The following is a 24,320-nucleotide window of genomic DNA, read 5'->3' as shown; positions in this document are numbered from 1 at the left end:
TTTACAAGAAACATGGAAGCACCTTTATTTAAGTGCTTAAGCAAAGATTAAAATGTAAGGGGTCATCAACATCTTTCTCAGGTGGGATAGGAAGGATGGGGCAGGTTGGCATGTGACTAATGTTCATGTTCACACTGTCTGTAATCCACCACTACAGGCACAAGGCAAGCCTCTCCAGGACCATCGGAAACCCGGGAGGAACATCTCACAAACGTCTAAGGACCCTGGTTTCTGCCTCCTCCTTTTCCCATTCTGCTTACAGTGTTCCTCTTTCTCGTCGCTTCCATCTCCACAGTCATCCAGACCATTGCACAGCTGGTGGCCATAAATACAGCGACTGTTGTCACACCGGAAACGGTGTGGTGATTCACATGGAACATTGACTGGAAAATGAAAAAACAAAACTGCGAGTTAAAAGTAGAAGGGACAATGTCTAAAACCTCCAGGCTATCCCAGTGCTGGGCTCACTTCATTCATTCATCATTCGTTCATTCATTCATCATCCATTCATTCATTCATCATTCATTCATTCATTCATTCATCATTCATTCATTCATTCATCATTCATTCATTCATTCATCATTCATTCATTCATTCATCATTCGTTCATTCATTCATCATTCATTCATTCATTCATCATTCGTTCATTCATTCACTTGCTCATTTGATTAATCAACAAACACATCCTGAGTCTCAGATACACATTATAACACTGTTACAAATGCTAGATATATCCTATATATAAAAGAGGTGCAAAAGAGACAGTCTTTATTCTCATGGAACAGACTTTACATACAAAAGAATCAATTACACACACACACACACACACACACACACACACACACATAGAGTGAGGCAGATCAGACAAGGATTTACCAGGGAAAGAGATGAATCCAGAAAGAAGATGGTAGGTTTGAAGCTATATAAAGATCTCTGTGACTAGGGCACAGAACAAGGAGGACATATGTGGTCAGCTATGAAGTTGGAAAAGCCATCAGGATAATATAGGAGTCCTTATTCTAGCAGCTGGGAGACCACTGTTTCGCTCTTCTGATTGTGATCATTAAACATCTACAGCACAAAGTCTCCACTTCATCCTGTCTAACAGCTACTTATGCAGCTGGGAAGAGCAGAAGGGTCACACCCAGGTGCTGGAGACACAGTCCTCTCTGCACATACCAACACGTCAGTGAACTCTTGTGATGGTTAGTGTCAATGTATTGTGTAAATGGGAAAGTGAGTCAAGCACTGACATGCACACACTCATTCTCTTCTTGTGGCTCCGGGTATAACACAACCAATTACTCTTGCTGCTGTGAGTCCCCTGCCATCATGGACTGGAACCTGAACCTGTCTTCTTTAAGTTGCTTTTTTGCCACAGCAATAAAAAAAGGAAACTGACATATCCATATACGTAATTCAGTGAACTCCACATAAATCTATCTGTGTTGTTCTTCTAAATGGAGGACTTGTGCTATTTGGTTTTCTGACTTTCCACCAAAGATAGAGATCAGAAGATGACCCTTGTAATGAAAAAAGGCGGAGTCAGCCCCAGGGCTGTCTCTTGAATGTACTGTTAGGGAAACTACTATTTGAATTATTTGCTGTGAATGGCTGGTGCAGATATTAGTAAAGAATGTGGAACCTTTGTGTGAATATGGGGAATGGTGTGTGTGTGTGTGTGTGTGTGTGTGTGTGTGTGTGTGTGTGTGTGTCCCCTTGTCCCCTTGTGTGTGTGTCCCCTTGTGTGTCACCCTGCTTATACACTGAAGGCCTAAAATCAGCCATAGGCCTAAAATCAGCAATAGGCCTGACATACATGCCTACTAGCACCAACTCTTGGGTCTCTGTGGAAAAACACTGAAACAGATAGCTGGGAGCTATTGTAAACAGCAGCTCTGGTGGAAGGCTGCCAAGCCTGGCTACTCATAGACCTTGTAGATAGGTAACCTTGGTGGATAGATAGCACCAACTTAGATAAGGACAAGTGAATCATAGGCGGAGTCATAGTGGTCTGTCCCCGAACCTTCACCCAGCTGACACTCTGTTCTGGAAGGTATCTGTACTCCCCCTGAACACCCACACTCCTGCATCATCCCCTTCCCCACATCTTGCCTTTTGGTGTACATAACCTGTGTATGCAAAAGTAAAAATGGCGATCTGATCAGATTATAGACAGGTCGTCACTTCCTTGAGTCTTTGCCTGCTCCCCCCCCCCACACTCTTTTTCAGGTGACCTCCCAGGACCCCCTTGTTTAATGTCCTGCTGGACAGGACATGTCCTCACTGCTCCAACATTTAGTTTTATTAGCTATGACAATTTTGCCTTACAGAAAGAAAGAACTTCCTAAGTGTTTCTGAAATTTTGAGTCACAAAGTTAAAGACAAAATAGGAAGCAGAGGTAATTGTTAACAGCAAGAAGGAGGCTGGACAGCACTCTAAGGCCACTGTGAAACACAGCAGTCATTGAAGAAGGGACCCTGACATCGCTCCCAGTAATCAAATCTTTATATGGAGCACAAGTAGGCCCATGCAGGAAGAAAACTTCCTAAGTAAAGAACTTATCTACTTCCTAAGTGATAGAACTTCCTCAGTGAAGAACTTATCTAAGTGATAGGACTGTGGAAGCATTGTTGAAGCCACTTCACTCAAGCCATCAGAAGCTTTCAGGCAGAAATGTTCCTGGGTCCCTTCTGAAACTATGACTCTCCGAGGAATCGCTTGGAAGGTTTCTTCCTGAACCGGTGCCTGGGCCACCTGAGCCTAGCCAAGCCTGCAAATTTGCACTTCTCACATTTCCCCCTAGTGATACCAATGTTTTCAGCCCGAGGGAGACACTGTGAGAATTATTACACTAGCTTGTCACCAGTGACCCAAAACAGCTGCAGTGTCATTCACTTTGTGAAAATCAATAGTTCTTAATCAGAGACAGATCCAAAAAGCTCTGTAGTTTTTTAAAAAGTGGTTATGGGGAGCTGGAGAGATGGCTCGGAGATTAAGAGTTCTTGCTGCTCTTCCAGATCACCCGGGCTCCATTCCTAACATCGACATGGAAGCTTACAGCCATCTGTAACTCCAGGTCCAGGAGATCTGACACCCTCTTCCGGCTTCAGTTAGCACTGCACAGTGCAGTCTACAGACATGCTCGCAGACAAAACACCCATACACGTAGTCTTTTTTAATCTTAGAAAAAGCCCCATTTTTATAGATTCTGCCTCCAAACGCTTAAACCAAGCCAGAACATGTGGTATGATTCTGGCCTGTCCACACCACAAACAGGCCACTCATTTTTTTTTTTAAGTATATATAATGGCCTTGAATTATTATATAAAGGAAAGCAGTTTCAAGAATCAAGTCTTCAGGTTTTCTACAAGTGCTCCAAAGGGACAAGGGAGGATACTTCAAGGATGGAACAGGAGAGCGACAGTTTACCCCTCCTCTTCCTTTTCCCTCTCCTCCTCCTCCTTCTCCTCCTCCTCCTCCTCCTCCTCCTCCCCACACCTTAACTTCAGGACCTGTGCTCACATGTGTGTGTGCACTTCCAGTTTCCATGTTTGCTACAGCCCCACATGGTTAAAATTTTGGCTGTTAACCTAACTTCCTTGGGCTCCAGCTGAAGAATTAAAGCAAGAAGACTAAACAAAATCACCAGAATTGATCACGCCTCAAAATTACACATCTGCCCTCCACACTACATAGGAGGAACACTGTGATGTCGCCAAGCAAGGCAATGTCTGTTCAGCCCATCCCTCGCCCTCTTACAGCACAGATGAATCTCCTCATCAGAACCGTCGACACAGTCATTTTCCCCATCACATATCCAAAATGACTGGATGCACACGTGGTTTTTACATTCAAACATGGCAGCTGGGCAGTAGGTGCCATTGGAAAAGCGAGTAGCTGTTGGTAAAGAGGGGACACATACCAAACATTAATTGGATAGACATATTCGATCTTATTCACTTTAAAATTCAGTAGTTCTTAACCAGAGATGAATCCAAAAAAGCTCTGGAGGTTTTAAAAAGTGGTTATGGGAACCTGGAGAGATGGCTCAGAGATTGAGCCCTTGCTGCTTTTCCACATCACCCGGGATCTGTTCTTAGCACCTACATGGAAGCTTTTAACCATCTGTAACCTGAAGTTGAGTCTCTCTCAATTATGACTCCTTATCATTCACTACCCTGGTGCTGTGGCTTATCTTGAGATTAAGAAGGAATAAGTCTTTGGCCAGGTGTAGTGGTGCACACTTAATACTAATACTTGGGGAGCTAGAACTCACAGGTAGATCTTTGTGAGTTTTAGGCCAGCCTGGTTGAAGAGTTCCAGGACAGCCACAGTTACACAGAGAAACCGTGTCTCGGAAAACCAAAAAGGGAAAGGGATGTTATGCCTTAAGGACAAGACAGTTCTCTGAACCCAGTTTTCAGTGGTACAAATAATTCCAAAGGGAACACCATACTGTGTCTCTCTGGCCAATCGCTGCTTGCCACATGTATGGAAACTGTCTTTCCCCATCATCTTTAAATGTCTCTCTGAACTTCAGGAAATGGCAAGTGCATCATCAACAGTCTATCATGAATAACTACAGAACAGCCACTGCAAACAACTAGGGCTCACAAGTCCACCGGGAAATAATGACTCAGGCAAATGGAACGTCATGAGAAGGCTGAAGAGAACATTCTTATGCTTTTAAACTAAGAAGTGGGTTGTGTCTGAATTGCCTTTTGTGTGCACCGGGACGTACAGAACCTCAAGTGAGCAGGCACTTACGACAAGCAGACTCATCAGAAGCATCCAGACAGTCTGCTCTCCCATCGCACGCCAATGCCTGGGGCACACAGTGTCCACTCGTACACTGAAAGTGTGCAGGATGACAGGTCTTCATCTCTGAAGGGAGAAGATCATAATTCTCACAAGAGCTCATGGAAGTGGGCGCACGGAGCACCGAGGCTGTTTATTGCTCCTTTCCTACCCGTACCCCATAGCTGACTCTCAGTGAACTCGCACTACTACTGTCAGTAAAATAGACAAACTCAAAATTCAGTTTCTCCTTTCAACATATAGAGATGCTGTGCACTCTGTTGGGTAACCTCAGTTATTAAATTCTTTCTCAGGAATAATAGTTTCAAGATTATATGATATCACCCATACCCACCACTTAATCAGTATTTAGAGTGTCTGTCCCAATACTCTGTCCTCTACCCCAGAGTCACAGGTACTCTTCTTATCTTCCTGTCACTATGATCAGACTATTGTAAGTTAACCATAAAGAACAGAAAATGCAGGCGATATCATGTTAGGTGGAACTTTAACACTACAAAAATTACACATGTCATTGAAAACTGAAGACCCTTATTAATGCTGGTTTAAAGTCCCTACACTGTCACAGTGTAAGATTCTATATGCCCTGATAGTTACCACAGTCCCGTTCATCTGAGTTGTCTCCACAGTCATTTTCTTGGTCACAGACCCATCGAGAGGGAATGCATTGCTGATCCGCACATCGGAACTCACTCTCTGTGCACGCCCGAGGAACTGAAAAGGAGAGGCCTCTGGCCATCAGTGTGCACTGGGAAACCTACCCAGGAGGCAGGCTTGGGAGCTGGCCTGGGCCCGTGGGTACCCAATTCTGTCCTGTGATCCAGTCACATTCTAAAACAAAATCCTATGCCTCACTGGGCATGGTAGCACAGCCTTTAATCACAGTACTTGGAGGGCAGAGGCCAGCCTGGTCTACATACTGACAGCCAGAGCTAGAGCTACATAGTGAGACCTTGTCTCAAAAAAAAGCAAGCAAACAAACAATCTTATGCCTCAATTTCAAGTCCATAATGGCCTTTAAGAAGTTTTGCAAAACCCCTAGCTAAGCAATGACAGTATTCAATATGAACTTTATTATCTTTTTGCTCATGGAATAGTAGTGGGAATTGAACCTTGGACATCATCCATGAAGGACAAGTGTTTTAACACTGAGCTACATTCTTGGACTATGTATATGTACATAATGCAATATGTACATACATACATGCATGCATACATATATGTACACATACACACACACACATACACACACATCATATGTATATATGGTCTCACTAAGTTTCTCAGGCTGGCCTTAAATTCACTCTATGACCCAAGGAGACCTTGGGCTTGTGACCCTCCTGCTTCTGACTCCCACAGGACTGAGAAGTACCTCCTAGACGACACGTTTGTGTAACAAGTCTTAACTGGGTGACACTGCTAGGTGTAATCAACACCCTAATTCTCCCGATTGCCTCTGGCCAAGGCTGAGGACTTCTAAAAGGTATCTAAAGCTGAAAAGGATGCAATTAAAGAGAAACTTGAAATTAAAAACATATCATGAGCCAATGACGACAAATGATAACTGGGATTTATTTTCCATACACACCTTCTCATTCAAAACCAAATACTAAGTTTGGTGTGATCTAGTCCTCTGGCTTCCCTCTCCCAGGCTCATGTCCCATTGCTAAGTCATTACAGCTGCTACCAAAACAGTCACTTATTCCAGGAACGATAACCACATATATGTATGTGTATGTATATATGTATAGTATATGTATAGTATGTGTATAGTATATGTATAGTATATGAATATTATATGTATGCAAATGCAGAAATACTCCTTCTCTTGCTATTAGGACCTTGTTGGCGAAAAAGCGCTCAATGCAGGTCCTTCGATGCACCTTTTCTTATTTCTTTTGGCTTTATTCATCTTATTTTATAATTCATCCTTCGTCAGAATCATCTCATTTGTTTTGGAGCAAAAAACAGTTAAGAAAATAAACACAACAGACCAAAGTAGACTTGATCAAATGTTCCCTTCACAGATACCTTCTCCCAAAGCTTGACTTACTAGCATTTCAGAAGGAAAACATATACTTTGCTAGACCAGAGAAAGTGGCCCAAGATACCAACACCCCACTCTCTGAGGAGGAATGGCTGAATTATATCGACAGACATCCCAGCCCCTGTGGCTCACGGGGTCACAAATCCTAAGCACTCACCACAGTTTTCCTCGTCTGTGTTATCTCCACAGTCGTCAATGCCATCACACTTCCATCGGAGAGGGATGCAGTGGTGATTTCCACAACGGAAATCTCCAGAAGGATGACATGGCACTGATTCTACAAAGCACAATCATGTTCAAGACTTCATAAGCTGAGGTCCCGGCCACATTGTGATATAGTCGGAGAATTATGTTTCCATATTCCTGAAGCACCCAGACGTAGAGACGCCCTCTGTTAGCTAACCCTAACCATCCTCTATCTTGAAAGTAAGTTTGTTACCTTGCAGGAGGAAAAGTATCTTTTGGCTACCTTGTCTGCCTCTGCCTCAGAGATTAAAGAAAGGCATGTGCCTGACCATTATTACCTTTTATAGAAACTATTTTAAAAGTAAAATATGATATCGTTTTTAATTGGCAACAAGATGCTAAAACATTGTCAGAGGCTTAAAATGGAGTCAATAGAACATTCTATTATACCATCTTTAGTTTCTTAGAACCAGTGTTAGTAAGATAGTTCATTATCTTTGTTGTCTCTCTAAACCATACACATCCAGATGCTTTGGTTTCAAGAGACAGTATATACCTGATTTTGACAATTTCCATTAAATTTGTTCTTTTTCTAATTTTTCTTATGTTTGCCAGAGTGACTACAGCTGTCCACTAGATGATTAGCAAAGTCACAAAGACAATTAGAATATGACGGTCATGAAATAATACATCCAGATTTGGAAATACCTCTTTCCGTGCCATATTGTACCTTCTACCATCTGTGAAATCAGACAAGCTACTTAGACATGCCATGTATGAATAAGGACTGTACATCTGGAAGAAATTACACATGTTCCTAACATCCCAATGATATCTTCTTTAACTTCTCTCCTTTGGGACCAGATGTTATTTAAGATGATGTGAATTAAGTTCCCCCAATAACTCCAAGCTCCTTTCCAGAGGTAAAAGAGATGGGACATCTATCTTTATGAGAGCAGCACTTAACACTGGCATGCTCTTGGCCTTCCCCAGCCCCCAGAGCCCTTCCTACCACAGCCTTGCTCGTCACTGTTGTCCCTGCAGTCATCAAAACCATTGCACACGGCCCACTGCGGGATGCAGCGGTAGTTAGTTTTACAGCTGAATTCTGTGTGGTTGTCACAGTTGTAAGCAGCAGTCACTGGAAAGGAAGAAATCGAGAAATGGGAATGGAAGTACCAATCTTGCTGGGAACAGCACCAGAAGGCTCCTCACTGTGGTTACACAGAGGACGTGGAGCCTACAATCAACAATTACCACGTAACCACTAAACAGACTCAGGCAATAGGCATCTTCACTAGGTGTGATCTGTTCAGTGAGCATAACATTAGAGCCCTAACTTTTCCTGTTATCTCAGTACCATTCATTAGGTTTGTGATGTAGTTTAGACCGGAAGGGACAGGTGGTTTGAATGAAAATGGCCCCCAAAGGCCCATAAAGAGTGCCACTGTTAGGAGGCGTGGCCTTGCTAAAGTAGGTGTGGCCTTGTTAGAGGAAGTGTGTCATGGCGGTGGGCTATGAGGTTTCAGAAGCTCAAGCCAGGCCCAGTGTCACTCCCTTCCTGCTGCCTGAGGATCCAGATGTAGAACTCTAAACTACTTCTCAAGCACCACGTCCTGCATGCTGCCGTGCACCTCCGAAACTGTAAGCAATCCCCAATTAAATGCTTTCCTTTATGAGAGCTGCTGTGGTTATGGTGTCTCTTCATAGCAACAAAAGCCTAAGACAGAGCATGTGCCCGGTTTGAAGTAAATTCCTTGAATTGAAATGCTGGTTCTGTGGTAATATGACGATGAACTTAACATGAGCCTCACTCTATTTACCTATAATGCTGAGGCCTCACCTTCCTGACCTCAGTGTTTCTCACAGGAGATCCCATGAGTGCTCCATAGCATGTTCTGCATGGCTGGACAACTCAGTACCATGCATTGGAAGTATGGCCAGGATCCAGTTACAAATATAAGCCACTCAACGAAAAGACAAGAAAGGGTATTTCTTTCTCTTAGTGTGTTCCCATCTGCTCGCCTACTGGCCTTGGTTTCCCACGGGCCCACCCCAGGGAACTCACTGCATTCATGGATGGGCTCATCGGAATAGTCTCCACAATCATTGTCCACGTCACACTTCCAGCTCTGCGGGATACAGCGACCATTGTTACACTTGAACTGGCCGGGCCTGCAGGTCCTGCTGGCACAGTGTGAAGTGTCTTCATCTGAGTTATCCAGGCAGTCGTCCACTGAGTCACACTGCCAGGACTCTGGAATGCAACGCTTGTTGGCACACTGCCACTCATTGGTTTCACACCGGTGATGCTCTGCAAACAGGGCGTATGGTTACCAGTGGAGAAGCTGTAAAGAACAGGAGCAGCCAGTTCACACTGGCGGGGTCTAGAGAATGCCATTTTAACTTCCTTTCACTGGGTTTATTATATTCTAGTGTAGTTATTGGTAACAATGACGACTACACAAAGAGTTATTCTTATTAGAATAACTAATAGGCTTTGATTAGACTCTGAGTTCACATCCTTTTCTTCACGCAGAATTGGGGGCCAGATGCTAAACACACCTTCTAACTCTGTTTTTCTATCATTTAATTGTCTTCAAAGTTTGTGATTATTGCTACTTTTGACATTCTGTTTCTAGTTTGTAGTTGGGGAACCATGTTAATAAAAGAGAAAACACAGTCTTCGTTTAAAATGAAGAGAAAGAAAGATGCCTTCTCAATGTCAGCTTAAGGAGGATTCTGCAACCAGCACATAGAGGAAAACCAGCCATCTAGATAGATAACTTACTATTGACCTTAAAAGTGCAAGTTCAAACCCTCTATTAAAACACATACAGGGTTGGTCCTAACTCTTCTCCAAAATTTTTGAATGAGATTTTGGGTTGCTTCTACAAAATCAACTACAGAAACAGACAAAGAAGGCTGTAGAAAGGAGCCCACTGTACCACAAAGAGAATGGTCTTCATCAGAGCCATCAGCACAATCCTGGCGAGCATTGCACAAAGCCTGGGGGCTTGTGCAGTTGCCATCCCGGCACTGGAACTGTCCCAGACGACAGAAGCGGTGTGGGCACAGGTCTGGTTCATCAGAACCATCAGAGCAGTCTTTCTGTCCATCACATTTCCACCATATGGGGATACACCTGCACAAAGAGTAAAGCCAGTAGAAACTCACTGAGGGCCGTTGACAGAACAATGTCCACATGGAGGAATGAATTAGTTACTGAATCCAAGTGCTGGTGGGGAGGAGACAAATGGAATTTACATATTTAGAAAGTACATGATTATCTACCACAATGAAGGAAGACATTTGATATTTCTGGGGGTTTTTTTTGGGGGGGAGGGGAGACTGGGAGGCTCTAAGGCTTATTGAGTGCTTATGTCATGGCAGATACATGGTAAAGCCACAATGGAGCCTTCTCCATGATCGAACATATCATGGACCAAAAATCAAGCTTTAACAAATAGAAAGAAAAGGGGGAGGGCAATTTCTTCTTCAGACAGTCCACAGAATTGGGGGGGGGGGGGAGTCTTTGTCAGCTCTACTTCAGATGTTAGGCTAACATCCAGAATTTACAAATATTGCAACACCCAAAAAGCAAAAGATGACAACAAGCTCAACAAATGGGCTAAAAAAAATGAACAGACAATTTTCAAGAGAAAAGCAAATGGCTAATAAGCAATATCCTGGGATTTGCAAGGGAGAATGCAAGTTAAAACTACTTGGAGGTACCACCAAACCCCAGTCAGAATTGGCTATCATCAAGGAACCAGACAACAAAGACTGGCAAGAATGGGGGAATAAAAGAGCCCGAATTCATGATGGTGGGGCTATAATCTAGTATAGCCAGAACGGTAGTTTCCAAAATTAAAAATAGAATTCAGCCAGACCACACTTCTCCTATCCCAAAGGGCTCCATATCCTTCCATAGAGATACTTGTACATGTATTTATTGCTGCTCTATTTACAATGGAACCAGCTATGGAGAAAACAGATGGACCTAAAAGCATCACCACCTAACTCTGGATTGAATTTGCCAGTGGCTGACACAAATGAACAACAGATAGAACCCCTCACAATTATAGCTAAGGAGCAGTATATGGTTAAAAGCACTCTAGCCCTAATCTTCACAACAGCTTATTAGAAATCAGAAATAGCTTGTTTCAGTGCATGTTTCTTATATGCACTATCCCTTTGCTAATAAATTTCTTTTACTCAAGAAAGATCTTACTCTAGACAGAAAGTCTGGTCCCACTAATGAGTCAAACTAGTTAACCAAAATCTCAGTGGATGAAAACCTATGCTCCCAGCATTCAGAATGCTGAAACAGGAGGATTGCTGTGAGTTTCAGGCCTGCATGGACTACAGAATGACTAGTGGGCCAGTAAGAACTACACAGCAAGAATTCATCTCAAAACCGAAAAGAAAACCTCTGTCCACCTCTCTAGAGACTTGAAGGCCAATGTGTGCCCAAGGGGAGGCGAGGCAGTTGGAAAAGGGGAGAGGGCCCCTCACTTTTCATTGTTGCCACACAGGAACTGTGTGCTGGAGCACATGGGCATACAAAGTGTTCTGTCTCGAAGCTGAACAGTCTGGAAGTCATCAGGACACGCGCAGGTGAATCCTCTCCCTCCTGCTTTGATGAGGCACAGATGAGAACAGCCACCGTTGTTGGTACCACAGGGATTGCTCACTACAGAAGACAAGAAAACATGTGTTTGCTGTCATTTGCCTTGAGTATCAAATAACAATTAGCAGCACACAGAGCAGGACATGGAATTTATCACCCCTTAACTAAGAGAAAGCTGCCAGTTTTATCATTATGCCAACGTTTAAATAAAGCAGATAGTGGTTTTGATGTTTCTTCAAGCTCTGGGAAAGTAAACAAGAACACGGCTTGCATTCTGTGCCAGATTTCAAATAAGAGTTGTTCCCAGCAGACACTCATATATCAAGTCTCCCTCATCCTAAGGATTGAGACAACAAAAGTTTGGATGCCAGAGCCATTCATAGATAGTAAGACCATATGAAGGCTATTAACATCAAGAAAGAAATATTGAATACCATCATGGTGATAATTCTCATTTTTCTTTACTCATAAGCTTTTAGCAAGACATTACAACAAAGCAGATCCTGAAAATCCAATCTATATCCCCAAAAGTATATTCCAAATCTCTCCCTCATTGTTTCTAAAAGATTAATTAACTTTAATTGCTTGAATCAGAATAAAAACTCACAAAGACTGGAGTATGCTCTTCCACCCACTATTATTTTATCAGAAGAGGGGAATAATAACATCTGTGTGACTCAAAACATGCTGCCATGAGCAGAGATATAATAACTAATTCATAATGACTACAATTGTCTTCTAAATTTTATTTGTGATTAAGGGATAATTGTTAAAGGTGCTATAATTGCATACTGATAGAGATACAGAATGTTCTTATTTTTCAAAGTACTTAGGGATGAAATCAGTTGATATTTACCTCACCTTAAAACACAACAGTCCTCCCACCAAAATATTAACTATGGGAATACTTGTCATTCACTTAGGAGGAGGTCACTTGTCAATCCAAGGCCACCCTGAGATACAAACCTAGTCTAAAAGCTAAGAACTTAAAAGTGCAGCTCATTGGCAGAGTGATCACCTAGCAAGCTCAAGGGCCTGGGTTCCGGCCCAACACTGCAAAATATAAATTTGATTTATAAGTAGGGAAATGAATTCCTCTTAATTCTCAAAATGTGTCTCAAAGAAAACATTAACAAGTGTCAATGAGCTCCTGCAAATCATGTACCCTAAAGCAACTGCTCCAAAGCCCACCAGTTACTCACCAATCGGCTGCCGGTATGGATGGTACACATGGATGTCAAAGGGTTTGTGTGTTGTGTTCACCAGCACTGCTCGACCTGATCCATCATATTTGTTTCCCCTTTCAACCGTCCGTGTATTCCAATCTGTCCAAAAGACAGTGTCTTCAAAAACGGTAAGAGCATAGGGATGAGGCAGAATTCCGTCATACACAGTTTGTCGATGGTGACCCTCCAAATCAGAGAACCTGGTGGTAGGAAGAACAGCGTGTAAGTAACCTGTCTCCTCTAAATGTCTCCTCTAAATGATCAGTGAATGAAGCCATCAATTACAAAAATTCTACCATTCTGGGTCTCTAAAAAAATGACAAATGACATCAAAGTTTAAAAGTTATATTGGAATAGCCACAGAGACTGACAGAATCACCAGTTCGTAGCTGTGGTTTGGGTATTATGGGTTAATGTTTTATACTGGCACTGCCTGTTGACCACTTTTGATTTCCTTAGATAAGCATCATTCTTGTTTTCTAGATCTCTCTCTCTCTCTCTCTCTCTCTCTCTCTCTCTCTCTCTCTCTCTCTCTGTGTGTGTGTGTGTGTGTGTGTGTGTGTGTGTAGATCCCTTCAGAGTCCAGGCCATCAGATCCCCTGGAGATGAAGTAGCAGAGTATTGTGAGCCATTCCATGTGGGCTCTAGGAAGACGTGAACCCAGGTCCTCTACCATACTCTCTGAATTGCTGAATCAATTTGTCAGCCTCTTGACATCCTGTCTTCACTATCTAGATAGGTAACAGCCATAACCATTCTCTCTCTACTCATCTCTACAGAGCTCCATGCATCTTCCTGTAGGTAGCATGAGCTAAGACTGAAGACATAACTCAGTTAGTAGAAACTGAAAGTCATCCCTAGCTGCACAGAAAGCTTGAGGCCAATCTGGTATACATGAGATCCTGAAGGGAGCTCAGTGTGACTCTGAGTGCACCGGCCAGTTGGAAGATGAATACACAGTTGTTGAGATGAATCCTTTGAAAGCACAGCCCTGCTAGTTTGTAATTAGTTACTGAGTTCATCCTTTTTTTTTCAAGGTACATACTCAATGTAACCCAGGTGAGCGTCTGCCCAGTACAAGAGATCATTGGTGTAGTCAATGGTGATAGCATTGGGCCATTCGATCTTGGTAGAGATAATCACAGATTTATTGGTTCCATCCATGCCAATTCTCCCAATGTATGCTTTATCACCCCAGTCGGCCCAGTAGACATGCCTGTGGGAGCAAACACAGAGGGTTCAGACCCCAAAACCAAAAGATTCAGCTGATCTCCATTGGAGAAATGAAGTTCTCATCCCAGGGTCTCTCAGAAAGGAAAGAAGGCTGGTAAAAATCTCCATATCAATAAGGATGGTGTCCAGTGGTCCTCAAAATGAACCCTTGTGGATTTCAGTGGCTTTGAGATAGGGAGTCCACTAAAGAAATATCACAATTTCCCATGCATACAATTCAAAAGATGTGACTCAAAAGATGAAAAGTTAAAGAGTCCAACTGATAAATATCCAACACTGCTCATTGCACTAACACATTCAGGAAGCCTAAAAACAGAGACAGATCCCACAAGACATTGGTCTATTAGTCGTTACATGAACAAATGATTGAATACATGAAGGAAAAGGTCCAAAATTACAGAGGAGCCATACCCTCTTTGAGGATGAAGGACAATTCCCCTGGGATTTTCAAAGCAGAAGGTATTGTTGGCATCCACACAGTGCTGGGCTAGCATTCTTCGGTGTCGACCTTCAAGGTCAGAGACAAACAGGCAGTCCAAGATGGCATCCAACCAATAGAGTTTTCTGCAATGGAAAGACAGTGGTTACCATGATAGCCCCTTTGTTTACACACCCAGTTTCCTATCTGAGCTCCCTGAGATTCATACATACATCTGTTTCATGGCACTTTCCTCAAACAAAAGAGGACACAGGGAAACAGGAAAGGTTATCAAATGTTTCTACATACCTAAGTTGAAAGAAGCAATTCCCTACTGCCCTGAAAAACTCAGAATTTCTAATGGTTTTACAAATTGCCATGGTTGGAGAAATGGCTCATTGGATAAGTGGGGTCTGAATCCCCAGAAGCCATGTGAAGCCAAAGCACAACAGTCTGCTTCTGCAAACCCAGTGTCTCTTCGTTAAGCCAGCTAGTCTGACATATACTGGTCAACAACAAAGAAACCTTGTCCAAAACAAAGAAAAACAAGAACCCATGCCAGAGGTTGCGTTCTTACCTGCTGACCCAGTCTACAGCCAGACTTTCAGCACGTCTTAACCTGTGGCTTATGACGGTCTCCCGGTTTGTCTTATTCAAAAACATCCTCTCAATGATTTGCTTCTCTGCATCAATCCAATACAGCCTCTTTTCTACTCTATCAAAGTCCAGAGCCACAGCATTGCCCAAGCCTTGCAAAATCAGGGAGTACGACGTGCCGTCTGTAGTTAGGTTTCTTATATAGTAGCGGTTGCTAAAGATAAGATAGGGCTCGATGTTGCTATTCTGCCGGCAGCTCTTCCCATCTGGCTCACGGATGTAGCCAGGGGCACACTTACAGATGTAGGAGCCTACCACATTCTCACACTTCTGGCTACAGAGCTGGGGTGACTCCTTGCACTCGTCGATATCCACACAAGTGCGTTTGTCAGACATGAGCTTGTACCCAGGGAGACAGGAACAGTAGAAACTGGTTATGGTGTCTGTGCAGTTGTGGTCACAGTGACTGATTGAAGAATCCTGGCACTCATTAATGCCTGCAGGCAGAAGACAGTTACTAGAGAACCTAAAATATCAGCCATAGGCCCTTAGTTTTACTCAACAGCAACACTCCTACCATGTGGTACCAGTTCTTAGCAAATCCTAACAGAAGAAGAGAGGCCACTGGGATTTTCAAAGAGGTCACATTGGTCATTCAAAGGTCAGTAATTTTTCAACTTCCTCCTCAGCTTAATCTTTTTCCTCCCATTTTTTTAGAGAATTCCTTATTAAGTTTCTATAATCAAAGCCAACTTAAATAAGGCATATTTAAAACTGGAGAAAAACAGATTTTAAAGTTTCTCATCTAATAAGACTGTTAATTTCTGTGCAACACAGTAAACCTTCTTTTCCAAGTTTACAGCATGACTGAAATGTTTAAATATTCAAATTGTATACACACATACATATGTATATGCATATATATGCATATGAACAGTATGATATGTATCAATAGCAGTCATAGAGTTTTACAGGTTCTTCAGTCACCTGTACAAAATTATAGAGATATCTAACACATTCTACCCAGCTTAGCCCTTCACCTCAGATCCTAACAATTAATGTGACTAGTACTTTTAAGCAGACATAGTCTTGAACATTCAGCTAAAGTTTCCCAAGTAACTGGGACATTAGTCATAAACCACTGTGTGCTCATTTCTCAGTAAGCTTAATAACAAAATAACAGAAACAGAAGGCAAGAGGTGGTCCAGAGTGCTCACTTGTTAACACCTTTCACTTCAGTGGTGTGACACTCATGCCCTGACTAATCACAAGCTACCAGTGTTATATATTCATCTGCCTTATGGGGCAGGATGAGCTCAAACATAGGTCCCTCACAGTACTGACACTGTTACAGGTGGCCAAGGCCATCCTAAAAGTAGAAGAATATATACTTAATGAATGAAAGATGCAAAACCCATGATCCAACCAAGCCTACTTCAATTTACTACACAATCCGAAGCAATTCATTCTCTAGCCATCTGCTAAAAGGAATAATGTATACTAGCTTACTAGGAATCCTGCTGGCTATGAGTCTGGATGTTTAATAGGCTTGCAAGAGAGAATTTCCTTTTCTAGTTGAACATTAAAATTGAGTGATGCATCACATATGATTTGGTTCCTGCAGAGTACCAGGTATGTGAGCCTGTAACCCCAGCACTTGAAAGGCTGAAGGACAAGGACTGTCTTGAGCTGTACAGTAAGATCAGGTCTCAGAAAAGGTCAGGGTATGGTGACGTCTGTCTTCCTCAGTGATCCCAGCACTTAGGAAACAGAGCCAGATAGTTCTCTATGACTGCCAGGAGAGCCCGCCCTACATAGTGAGTTCCAGGCCAAGCCAGTCAGAGCTACAAAGTAAGTCCCAGTCCCACAATCACAAAATTAATAAATATGTGAAACAAACAAGACAAACAATATAGTACATAAACCACAATGGGACTCTGTCTTCGTTAAAACTAATATTACACACACACACACACACACACACACACACACACACACTTGAGTCAATTTGGCAAACGTATTTAGTGAGAATATTCAATGACCAATGGTGGGATGAAAAAGAAAATGATACATTCTCTGCTTTTAAACCATTTGATTATTTATTTATTTATTTATTTTGGTCACAGGAAGATCACCATGCAGAAAAGAACAAGCAAGAATAAACTGCATGGAGAGCATGAGCCATCAGTAGTGTGAAGTTCAAACGGGCACTCCTTACATTTGGCTGTCACTGTGAAGAGGAGACTAAATGTTCCAGCCTCCCAAAGACAAAAATGAAAAGCAAGCCAAGAACTCGCTCTGAGGACCCTGGGAGAACCTCCATGTTCTCTTCATTCTGGATGTTATTGAGCAATTCTCTTAAAGGACACCCTGAATATTGTTCTGCCTGGTATACCAAGATACCTCTATCTATTCATAAGGAAGCAAAGATTACTATTTTTGTAAATTTTCTTTGCAGAAGACACAATGGAAAGTCCTGGGAGACCTTAAAGGATTGCGAATGTACACAGTTCCCCTCCCCCTCCGGTACTCACCACAGCCTTTCTCGTCACTGTTGTCTGAGCAGTCATCCACATGGTTACAGACTTTCCCCATCTCAATGCAGTGCCCATTGTCACACCGGAACTGATGAGGGGGGCAAGTGGGTTCTGGGGTGTGACATAGGTGCTCTTGCTCATCCGACCCATCTCCGCAGTCATTGTCCTCATCACAGACAAAGAACCTAGTGATACAACGCCCATTCTGACAGGTAAACTGATCTGCGCGGCAGGGTGGGTACGAGCAGCCCCGCTCGTCGCTGTAGTCCCCGCAGTCATTGCGCCGATCACACCTGTGTTATGAGACAAAGGACCATGGAGACCATTTTAACAAGATTACAGTGCCTTAGCTCTTCCAAAATATCCACTGACACCCCCCCGACCCCCAACAGCAATCTCCAACTCTGGAACAATTTGGCCATCTGCATGGCTTCCCCTGGTACTGGCGACCACAAATAAGTGTGAATACAGATTCATTCACCCACTGTTTTGTAGGGCAAATAACATGATTCATACATTTGTAACTCATGGAATAGCTTTATGGACACTGGAACTACCCAGACAGATACATTGTATACAAGTCCATAGCATGAATGCTGTGTCCTATAGAATTTTTATTGAATAGCGTCTTTTCAGAACACTTATCTCTCCACTGGGGTAATGTTTGGGTGGATATATAATTCTACTGGGAACTTCATAATAGGTGAGTTAGTTATGGTAATGGGAAGGAGATTAAAAACGGTAGATTATCAGGAAATAATGGCAAATTTGCATGTCGCAGTCTTAATTCTGGTACCTAACATTCCCAGGTCCTAAGGATGACACAGTTTCCTGAGATACCATGAGTCATACTCATATTCAAAGATCTCATAAAAAGCCATGCTTACTGAACAGGGTCATGGTAACAGTTTATCATATGTAAAAAAGAATTCAGGATAAATATAGATAATGCTAATATATAATAACTCAACTAAATGATGGAAGGAAGCCCAGGAGCTCAGGGCATAGTATCAGGAGGTATTAAGACATCAGAGATGAATCTAGACAGTTTTACAGCTGTGCACCGACCATGCCTGCTAGCTAGAGCTGCCATCCACAAGCCTAGGGTACCGCCAATACAATTTAAACCTAAGGCACATGCATAGATCTGTGAAGAAAGGCTTGGTCAAAGAAAACAGACTAAACCCACTTGATTTTCCAGGAAATCAAATAATTCCCAAATGATCTGAGACATCAGTGTCTCCCCTTAACTAGCTTACTTCTTACACAACGAGCAAATCACCAGGTTTCTGGAACAAGTGCATCCCATTACTCCAGCAAGCATTCCTGCCATAACCCAGTCTCAGCAAAGCCCCGCAGCAATGTGTCAAGAAGAAAACTATCCCCTTTTCCCACAGTGTCAAATGGGGGAAGCACACACTCCTCCAGTCTGGAGGTTTTACACTCCATTCTGATGTCACTTAGATATACAGGATCTGGGCCCTATTAGCCCAGGTTGCCAGAGAACAGTGTTATTTTGTTTTGCTTTGTTTTCTTATTCTGTTAGAGCACTGTCAAAAGAAATTCAGAAAGAAAACAGAAATATGAGAAGGAATAAGAAAATGCAAGAATAACAGGAAAAGAAAGAAGGGAAGAAAAGAGAAAGATGGCCAAAGTCAGTTAAAACCTGGAAGTACAGGGGTGCAGGAGCAGGGAGACCGTAGAAAGGCAGGGTACAGGAGTGGGATTGGGGGGGCCAAAAAAAGGGAGGTAGAGATAACCCAGTCTAATCAAAACAAAGCCCTGGGTTTTCAGAATATATTCACATCTAAGAGCAATGGAATTAACTACTTACTGAAACTAGAACATAACGCTTAACCAGTCAGGGAAATGGCTCACTTTGACTGCCCAAATAACAACCCGCAAATACGCTTTCTACTTTCTGTCCTTACTCACTGCCACTCACCGTACTGCGCGCTGAGACTTCATTGGCGATGTTTCAATGTTTATAGCACATGACTGGTTATTATTCTTCAAGATGCCATCATACATAAATCTTGGCCATCCTATATTCCAGACCTATCTCAGCATCTATCAATGGGGCCTCTGCTGCTCTGACCTTTCAATCTCCTTCTCTACCCACAGAAGCCTGATGGTTCCTGGTGCCCAAAAGAGCCCCTGTGCTTTTTAACCCTAGAGTAGGCTCCATATCTCTGTTTCAGGTCCACATATCCAACTGCCTAGAACCTACATCTAGGGAAGGACTTCAACATCGCATACTTTCTCTCATCAGCAAACTCCTTTCCAGGCTGCTTTCTTTTGATCGAGGCTTCTATTAGTCTCTTTATTCCTCTATAGGCAAAGATTTACTACCTATGGTAGTAAGAGGCTGGACACTATAAAAACAAACATTTTGAGGCACCCATTTGGAGAAAATGGTAAAAAACCACACCACAGAAAATCACAAGATTCCCCAAAGCAGCACATTATGGGGCTCAATCTGTTTGAGACAGTGTCAAGAATTTTAAATGTTCTACATAAGAATCTCTACTTCCAAATTTTTTTTTTAAAAAGGTTTTCAGAAGCTTTAGCCTTCTCACCTGACACTCAATATCAGTTGCCTTGACCCTGAGCATAGTACACTCTTTTTCTTACAGCAGAGAACAAATATAGAAATAGTTCTAGAGTCATGTCTGCCCCCCAGTGGAAGCCGAGGAGGCACACCAACTAATGTCAAGTTAACTCCTTTCATTTCTCCGCCCCTCAGTGGAAGGCCACAGTATGGCTTTCATGAACCCTGGGATCTTCTTGGATCATGTCATCCATAAAAACACATAAATCAGTATGAAATGTGTATTAATATGTTACATATTAAAACACTTTTTCTGACCTGGATTTCAAAAGAATCCAAACATTTCCTTGGATAGCCTAGAGCATCATGGTCACTAGTCCCTGTGATCATGGTCCCTAAATATGTGAGCCCTGCCCCCGTGAATATTTAGGGTGTAGCGGGATGTGTTTGAATCCTAGTTCACCTGAATGATTGTCTGATGCACCGTCCATTTGCACAGCTGAACTCTCCTGCAGAGCAGGTTCTCACGGTACAGTTCTGCAGCTCATCGAGGGCGTCCGAGCAGTCTGCATCTCCATCACAGACCCAGTATTGTGGGATGCACCTCCTGCTTGGAGGTCTGCTATTTATACAGGTAAACTGAGTACTGGAACAGTTCTGCAGCTCTGAAATCAAAACAGACAAGAGTCTCTCAGAGCTCGGAAAAGCTTTCTTTATAATCTTTAACACTCTGACAAATCATATGGGCAGGGTAGTACTATAAATACCTCTAAAGGTTCTATCTCAATTGTTTGAGTCAGGATTTTTTCAGAAGCAAAACCTCAACATAAAAAATTCTGCCTACTTTTCTGTGAGATTTACGTTCAAACATATTTTTCTCATAAGGCTCTGGAAAATGACTTCCATTTTTTAAATTTGAACAAATGCCTTTTTACAATGTATTTATTCTCCCATATAGTATACCCTGACTGAAGTTATCCCTTGCTCCTCTCCTCCCGGTTCCTTTCCCCCTCCTCCCCTCCCCATCCACTCCTCCTCCTCCATTTCCTTTAGGGCAGGCCTCCCAGGGATATCTATCAAACATGTCATATCAAGTTGCAACAAGTCTAAGCACCTCCCCTAATATTAAGGCTGGAGGAGCCAACTTAATAGGAGTTCAGGGATCCCAAAAGCAGACAAAGGAATCAGAAATAGTTTGTGCTCCCACTGTTAAGAATCCCACAAGAAGACCAAACCACACAACTGTAACGTATATGCAGAGGGCCTAGGTTAGACTCATGCAGGCTCCCTGATGGACCGACCATTCAACCTCTATGGATCCCCTATGAGTCCAAGTTGACTGATTCTGTAGGTTTTCTTGTAGTGTCCTTAACCCTTCTGGCTCTTACAGTCCTTTCTCCCCTTCTTCTGAAAGACTGAACAAATATCTTACATTTTAACACCATGCCTCATATTCAACTGTGTAACCATATAAGCAAAAAATGAGATTAGTATTCTGGTGCCAATTTGATGTGTGAGAAAACAGAGCTCAAAATGTCAAACTGGACATCTCAAAGTTGGACAGCCAGATAGATAAAGAGCCAGAAGAGAACTTTCTCCTCTAAAGTAGAGGTTTTTGAATACATATCTCGAGCACTGCCCAAACGAAGAGGAGAGTTAAGAGAGGCCAGAGTTGCCAGAAAGGCAACTGGGAGGGAGGTGAGATACTAATTCAGAATCAATTACATCTTCTTCAATCCACTGCAAACAAGACGTAAAAGAAAAAGGGAGAAAATAGTTCATGTAAATGACTATTTAATGTTAATGACCGAGCAGATGTAGAGCTGTAGCCTCAACAAGTGAGTTCACTACCAAATACAAGCACCAGGGACCTTTGTCCTTCCTATGCCCCAATGCTAACTAAAGCCCCTCAGGTAGCAACTCCATGATTTGCTGGCAATAATTAAAAACAAAAAAAAAATGTGTTACTAGTATTATGAGAGTAAACACTTTTTTTCTATAATTTAGAATAATTTCAAGAAAAATTTTGTACAACATATTTTGATCATATCTTCCCCTATCCCAGCTACTCTTAGATCCTCCTCACCTCCCAAATCCACAGCTTTATGTTTTCTCTTTCTCTCAAACAAGGAAAAAAAAAGACAAGAAACAAAAAATTTAATTAGAGTCAATAGACAAAAGGCCAAGACAAAAAGTCTCAACAAAGCAAAATGAAACAAAAGCACACAAAAATTCCATTGAGTTCATTTGTGTTGATCGAAATACACTGTTTGAAAAAAAAATGAAGACAGTGACACTCAGTAATGAACTCACTGATGAATACTACAACCTCCCAACCCCATCATAGCTCCTAGGGTGATTGGCTGCCACTGTTATCAGGAGTGACCAACTGAGTTCCCATCACCTACTCTAGAAATGTAAGACAGAATTCCCATTAGCTGGATGTGAATGAGAATGAGCACTGAGCCACTTTGCATCACTGTAAAATGCAAGCAATGGTGTTCAACAGCGGGAAATAAAGGTAACATTCTAAAAGGTGTGCATTCTTCATTCAACAGGATTTTCTGATAACTGGGCCCTCCAACTGTGAAAATCAAGCTCTGAGTTTCCCTGGAATGTGAGTCTACAGGAGTTATCCGCCTTCACTTACCGCAGTGATGTCTCTGGTCCTCGTCACTCATGTCCCCGCAGTCGTTGTCACCATCACAGACCCAACTGCTTGAGATGCACCTGCCGTCATCACAGCGGAACTGCATGGCTGAGCAGCTGTTCGCAGAATGCCCTGACAAGAGAGGAACTCTCAGACTGGGATTGGCTACTTTGTAGTCTCCAGCAAGGACATTCAAGCCCGGTTTCTCACATACACATCAGGAATACATGAAACCTTACAGCTGTCAGAAGCTTTAAATTGATTTTACAAATGATTTTATGAATGTGGTAGAAAAACACAAGAGAGGTCTTCAGAACAGCAGTACAGTGTGGAAAATAACATCATCTCCGATACATAAGGAAAGCTGACAGTGAACTGCATATAGACTCAGGGAAAAATAGTAAACCAAAGTGCAGATTGTAAGATATACGGACACTTACTCGGGTTATTACAGTGGGGAGGTGCAGTACACAGCTACTAATTGCTATTACTATGACTTTGGTTTGAAAATTTCTATTTGTGTGTTTTAAGCAATGAGCATACATTAGAGTTATTTTGAAAGTTACAAAGTCACCTAAAAGTTACTATCTCCTCTCTGTACATTCTCAAACTCTGTGAACATTTTATTTTCTACACATTTGTCAGTGTGGAAGTGAGGATACAAAAGCAAAAAAACAAAGCCTGGCCAAGAACTGCTAGCAATCAGCCATAGAATTAAACTTCTTAGAACTCAATGGAAACCAGCATGAATTTAACTCTAAAACGAGGCTAATGAACCCTGACAAGGGCTTTATATACGATGTTATACAGCGCAATAATACAAGAGAAAAAAATCAATCTAAATGCTTAATAATATACCAATCTGAGGAATACTGTAAATCATTAAAGAGAAGTATGAAGACCGTACATGAGAAAGAGTAGACTTTCTCAACTCAGTAGTGAATACTGAGGTGGCCTTATAGCTCCAAGGTCTGCTGTGCCTACGTGGTATTGCCATTCCAGCATGAAACAAGAGAGTAGCCATGGATGATCTGTGACAACATTCATCTATACAGACAAGTCACTGGTCTGCAACCATACTTTTCTAGATACTACATAGGAAGGGTTTTCTGACAGATTAAAAAAGCAATTCAGAAATTACATCTTTAAATGCCTTCAATTACTTCTAATAGATTGGCATAGATGCATATAAGAATTTGTGACAGTAAAAAGCAAGCTATGAATACAAATAATGAACATGGACTTCTAGCTGCCCAACAGGGCCAGGGCACCTCACTCCACAAATTAGTATAAGAAGAAATAAGGCATGCCTGCTCTGAGCCCTTCCCCTGTGTATATGAAGAATCCAGTCACCTTTGAATCCTCCTACTGTCTTAAAAGGCTCTGACAAAATTCATAAACCCCAACTGAGAGTCAGCGA

The 24,320-nt window shown here is 42.3% G+C and overlaps 1 protein-coding gene across 1 annotated transcript in view; it reads right to left on the bottom strand.

The window, feature by feature from the left end:
- Lrp2 (LDL receptor related protein 2) overlaps positions 1 to 24,320 on the bottom strand; it is a 160,544-nt gene that overhangs the window by 24,716 nt on the left and 111,508 nt on the right. The window contains exons 47-62 of the mRNA XM_028762987.1: positions 22,901 to 23,032; positions 20,714 to 20,915; positions 17,697 to 17,992; positions 15,143 to 15,659; positions 14,559 to 14,711; positions 13,960 to 14,130; positions 12,891 to 13,114; positions 11,574 to 11,751; positions 10,004 to 10,200; positions 9,124 to 9,369; positions 8,068 to 8,196; positions 7,027 to 7,146; positions 5,420 to 5,536; positions 4,772 to 4,888; positions 3,764 to 3,901; positions 261 to 383 (exon numbers count right to left, since the gene is read on the bottom strand). Coding sequence (XP_028618820.1) covers positions 261 to 383; positions 3,764 to 3,901; positions 4,772 to 4,888; positions 5,420 to 5,536; positions 7,027 to 7,146; positions 8,068 to 8,196; positions 9,124 to 9,369; positions 10,004 to 10,200; positions 11,574 to 11,751; positions 12,891 to 13,114; positions 13,960 to 14,130; positions 14,559 to 14,711; positions 15,143 to 15,659; positions 17,697 to 17,992; positions 20,714 to 20,915; positions 22,901 to 23,032 — 3,060 coding nt within the window. The remainder of the gene's footprint in view (positions 1 to 260; positions 384 to 3,763; positions 3,902 to 4,771; positions 4,889 to 5,419; positions 5,537 to 7,026; positions 7,147 to 8,067; positions 8,197 to 9,123; positions 9,370 to 10,003; positions 10,201 to 11,573; positions 11,752 to 12,890; positions 13,115 to 13,959; positions 14,131 to 14,558; positions 14,712 to 15,142; positions 15,660 to 17,696; positions 17,993 to 20,713; positions 20,916 to 22,900; positions 23,033 to 24,320) is intronic.

This window comes from Grammomys surdaster, unplaced genomic scaffold (assembly GCF_004785775.1).
Source record: "Grammomys surdaster isolate TR1022 unplaced genomic scaffold, NIH_TR_1.0 136, whole genome shotgun sequence".
Taxonomy (NCBI): domain Eukaryota; kingdom Metazoa; phylum Chordata; class Mammalia; order Rodentia; family Muridae; genus Grammomys; species Grammomys surdaster.
Note: the sequence above shows the minus strand (reverse complement) of the source record. Positions and strands in the feature narration are given on the sequence as shown.